The sequence below is a fragment of the Anopheles darlingi genome, chromosome 3, assembly GCF_943734745.1.
Source record: "Anopheles darlingi chromosome 3, idAnoDarlMG_H_01, whole genome shotgun sequence".
NCBI lineage: Eukaryota > Metazoa > Arthropoda > Insecta > Diptera > Culicidae > Anopheles > Anopheles darlingi.
The window spans coordinates 22,538,469-22,542,211 of record NC_064875.1 but is presented as its reverse complement, the minus strand read 5'-3'; the positions used below and the strand labels follow the sequence as shown (position 1 = coordinate 22,542,211).

The 3,743-nt window shown below is 47.0% G+C and overlaps 1 protein-coding gene across 1 annotated transcript; it reads right to left on the bottom strand.

Annotated features, from left to right (window-relative positions):
* Nucleotides 1-1,368: 1,368 nt before the first annotated feature.
* On the bottom strand, nucleotides 1,369-3,307 carry LOC125957086 (uncharacterized). The gene is made up of 2 exons (XM_049689511.1): nucleotides 3,130-3,307; nucleotides 1,369-3,058 (listed from the first exon to the last, which is right to left on the bottom strand). Exons 1-2 carry the CDS (start codon nucleotides 3,178-3,180, stop codon nucleotides 1,646-1,648), a joined length of 1,464 nt encoding a protein of 487 aa, XP_049545468.1. The 5' UTR covers nucleotides 3,181-3,307; the 3' UTR covers nucleotides 1,369-1,645.
* Nucleotides 3,308-3,743: the final 436 nt, after the last annotated feature.

Below are 3,743 nucleotides of genomic sequence, written 5' to 3'. Positions count from 1 at the left end.
GGGACTTTGGTAACTTATTGGGGGTCATCCATTTGCCCACTCGTCGTCGTACCGCGCTAATGAACCATACTCTACTCTACTCTACTTTCCTCTCTGCCCTTGCGGCATCTGCTACTTTGGTCCAATCTAAGTCGATTTCTCGAAACCCCAAAAACCTATCGCATCGCAACCAGCGAAATTGACACTCCGATGGACACAATCCGTGCAGCACAGAGTCCATGGCCGACGATCAGATCGCACATCGACATCGCTACACTTTCGAACTCAATTTCGGGCGCAATTTCACCGTTTTTCCAGCGTGTAATGTGCCTGCGCCAATACAGCCTGCGTTCAATCCATTTTCCAACCACGAAGCAATGGCGTTTACAGTCGCGTCACTTGACATTAACCTTTTGCGCGAGAAATCCATTAAATAATGGTGGACGCGGGGGACGATGACGGACGGTGGGACGCGGACAAATTCCAGTTCCCCGAATTCAATCGATTTGGTCACGGTCAGGTGTCAGGTGTCGGTCTAGCCGTGCGTGTGTGTTTGTTGCCGTGACCGACCTGGATGTTCTGCGCATACCGACATACCTAGACGAAGACAAATGGGACACGGTAAATCACTATCTTCGTGGCGTTCGCACAGTGACCACAGATCAATCAACTGCGACGCAGGTCGACGGTCGCATTCGCGTTGACAGTGTGTGGCGTTCGGTGGCGCGTTCGGTGGCGCGTTCGGTGGCGCAATATAGGTGGCAAGAAGGCGGAGGCACATAGAACACACTAGCTACAGATACCGACAGCTGCCGCCAAATCAATTATGATTTATGCGTGTGGAGGTGCCCCTGGCCGTCCATGTCGTGGCCACCACCGATCGGATGCATCATTGTAACGCGTTTGCTGTTTACTGACGTGATGTTCAAATTTAAAGGCGTACGGCAGCGTAATGGGAGCGCTTCTTCGCTGGTGGAGCAGCGGTGAGGTCACTATCGGTCCACCGTACACGCAATGTGCGTTTGCGGTTCTTGTTTTGGGGCAGCAAAGGGAGGGAGGGAGAGAGGAAGATAGTGAATCACTCTACCTTCAGTTTGCTACTTGTTCCAGTTCTTCTTGCGCAAGTGTTGAATGTAGCACCTCTACTGCCTTTTTTGGGGGGAAGAAATCGATGGAAATCAGTTGAGTACATATGGAATGAGGTGATAGTCGTAGAAATTATATTTTGATTGTAGAGTGTTACCAACTAAACCCGTTATCCTATTTGTGGTATTGAAAAATTATCTGAACAGCAAAGCATTTAATAAACAATCATCAAACCATCAGAAGAATGTTTTATTATAATGCTTAGACAAAGATCGCGACTATTTTTCTTTCAATATTGGCTTTTACATTTTTAACTTTTCGTTTTTACATAAAACATTCAATTTTTGTGGTTAATAGACCACGATTTATATTTTAAAAAACGCATCTCGAATACTGGTTAATAATTGATAAGCTTATTAGTAATTGTTAGTAGATTCCATCTCATGAAAAGGCAGAATGTTCTGTGAGATTCTTACTTTACCTACACATTCTTTCATTTCTGTTTACTTTCCGTCATGTTTGCAAATGCTTCACCATTTTATTTTTATGATCCTCGATCTATGATGATCATTTCGAAGCGCTACCAATCTTCTGGCTCATGCCAAGAAGCCTTCTTAGACTTTTCTTCCGTGCACCTGACTCTAAGGTAATGCTCATCCAACTCCTGCATGTACAAAGTCAGATTACACCCTGGAAACTCAAGCTGCTTTAGGTTGGGACATATTTGCAAAAGGCGCCCGATTTGGCTCCAATCTGCTCGACAATTTTGAAACCGTAGCTTACGCAGTCGATACATCGGAAGCTCCAACCCTAGCGTAAACGATTCGTTAAGATTGGCTTTCACAAACACCAGGACCTCTAGGTTTGTGAAGCGTTGAAGAGCGCTCAGTGTGTCCATCGATGGCTGGCCACGTGTTAGGTCACCGTACACCAAACGGAGCTTTGTCAACTTGACACAGTTGGAGGTGGTATACTGTATTATGTTTTCTTCATTGTTACTGTCAATGCGCAGACTTAGAACTTGGAGTGTTTTCGGAAGGTTGACCATACCAGAGGGCCTTAAAGCCGTGAATGGTAGATTCAGTTGCTTCAGATGAGTCAATTTTGATAAGTCAAAATCAAACGGAACATTGCGCTTCGTCTCGATGGACATCAGCGTTAGTCGACGAAGGCGAACAAGCTTCGAAAGATGTTTTATGTTGCCTGGAGCAGCTAGGAATAGACCACTATCGAGGTACAGCTCCTTCAGCGCGCTACACTCGTCACATATGCCAATGAACAGTAAATCTTTGACGCGATACTTCAACCTCATTACTTCTACATGCATCAATCGCGCCATGACGGGAGGCCCAAAGAACCAATCGTCATTCTCCCGTAACGTCAGAGACTGCAGCTTCGGCAGCACCAGAGGACTCTTGTACGGTGGACAAAGAACACACAGTGGACCATCGAAGGATAGCAGCTTCGGCATATCAACCATCAGCCGGTAGTTGGTATGCATCTTTAAATGTTCGATCGATTTGCTTCGAACGATTGGAGGAAACCGTTCCCCGTCAAAGTGCTGATCCGCGCAGTCCTCTAGCGATAGTGAGCGTAGTTTCGGCATACGCGGTATCGTAACGATCACTGCATCCACCGCACTCGTCACGGAACCTTCCCGTATGCTCAGTTCCAGCGAGAGCACGTTGGTGAAGACATTCGCGACCAGTGAATCCCACACCGACTGGAATCCCTCCATCATATCTTCACCGATGATCACGCGCACATGTCGATAGCACCGTTCACTATGCGCCACTGAATGTCGCAGCCGCTGGCACTTCCTTTCGCTCCATTCCGCTCGCTCAAAGTGCAACCAACGGTAGAGCGAATCTATTCGCAATCGAAACCGATCGACGTATTCGCTGAAGAAGACGAGATTGTGCCATCTACGGCATGTGAGGGAGGCACTTTTCAAGCTGTTCAAATCGAGCCGATTAAAGATCTGGCAGAGCACCTACAATGACAGAAGCAACAAGTGAAAAACGCTTGAATCAGCTGATTAAACACCGCTTCCACGCTTCTTACCTTGTCTGGCAGCGCGTTGCCCAGATGTTCCCCACCGGCTATCAAGGCCATCGCGGTAATATTTGCGAATGCCACCACATCAACGGCAGCACTACAGCTGACTGCAGTATTTATTAATAGCAGAGTGTGAGGAAGTTATGCAGATTGGCGCCGCGGCGGTAGCGTCCGTATGTTACTGAGCGACTTACAACACTGAGAATCGCAATCCGCATTTTGCCAGAGACACTACCAACTGCGTAGTTTAGACGCGTAGTAGACGCGTCCCGAGAGTAGCGTCTGGCGAACAATAAGCTAGTTGTTTTCATAGTTTTTGCACTAGTGCTAGTGTTTATCAACCTGGACGCTGGCCGCTGGCCGTGATAGTTTGCGTAGTTATTGCGCATGCGTCTGCGAAAGTTCAAGTTCAATGTACGTACGGGTGACGAAACAGCTGTTTATTGAGTCATGGCCAGCTGACGTAGTAAGCGTTTGCAAACGACGACAATATTGAAATTCAAATCCAACGGACAACGACATAGTCAGGCACCTTGTGATGTTATTATAACGTTACAAAACTTGTAGAGTCAAATGAGCTGTTAAAGGAGCTTGTACCTAATCTAAACTAGAGTCCATAG

Excerpts from the sequence above, each read along its gene's own strand:
- LOC125957086 (XM_049689511.1), bottom strand. The coding sequence starts at position 3,180 with ATGGCCTTGATAGCCGGTGGGGAACATCTGGGCAACGCGCTGCCAGAC. Across the intron at positions 3,059-3,129 it reads GCAACGCGCTGCCAGACAAG|GTGCTCTGCCAGATCTTTAA; the intron begins GTAAGAAGCGTG and ends CTGTCATTGTAG.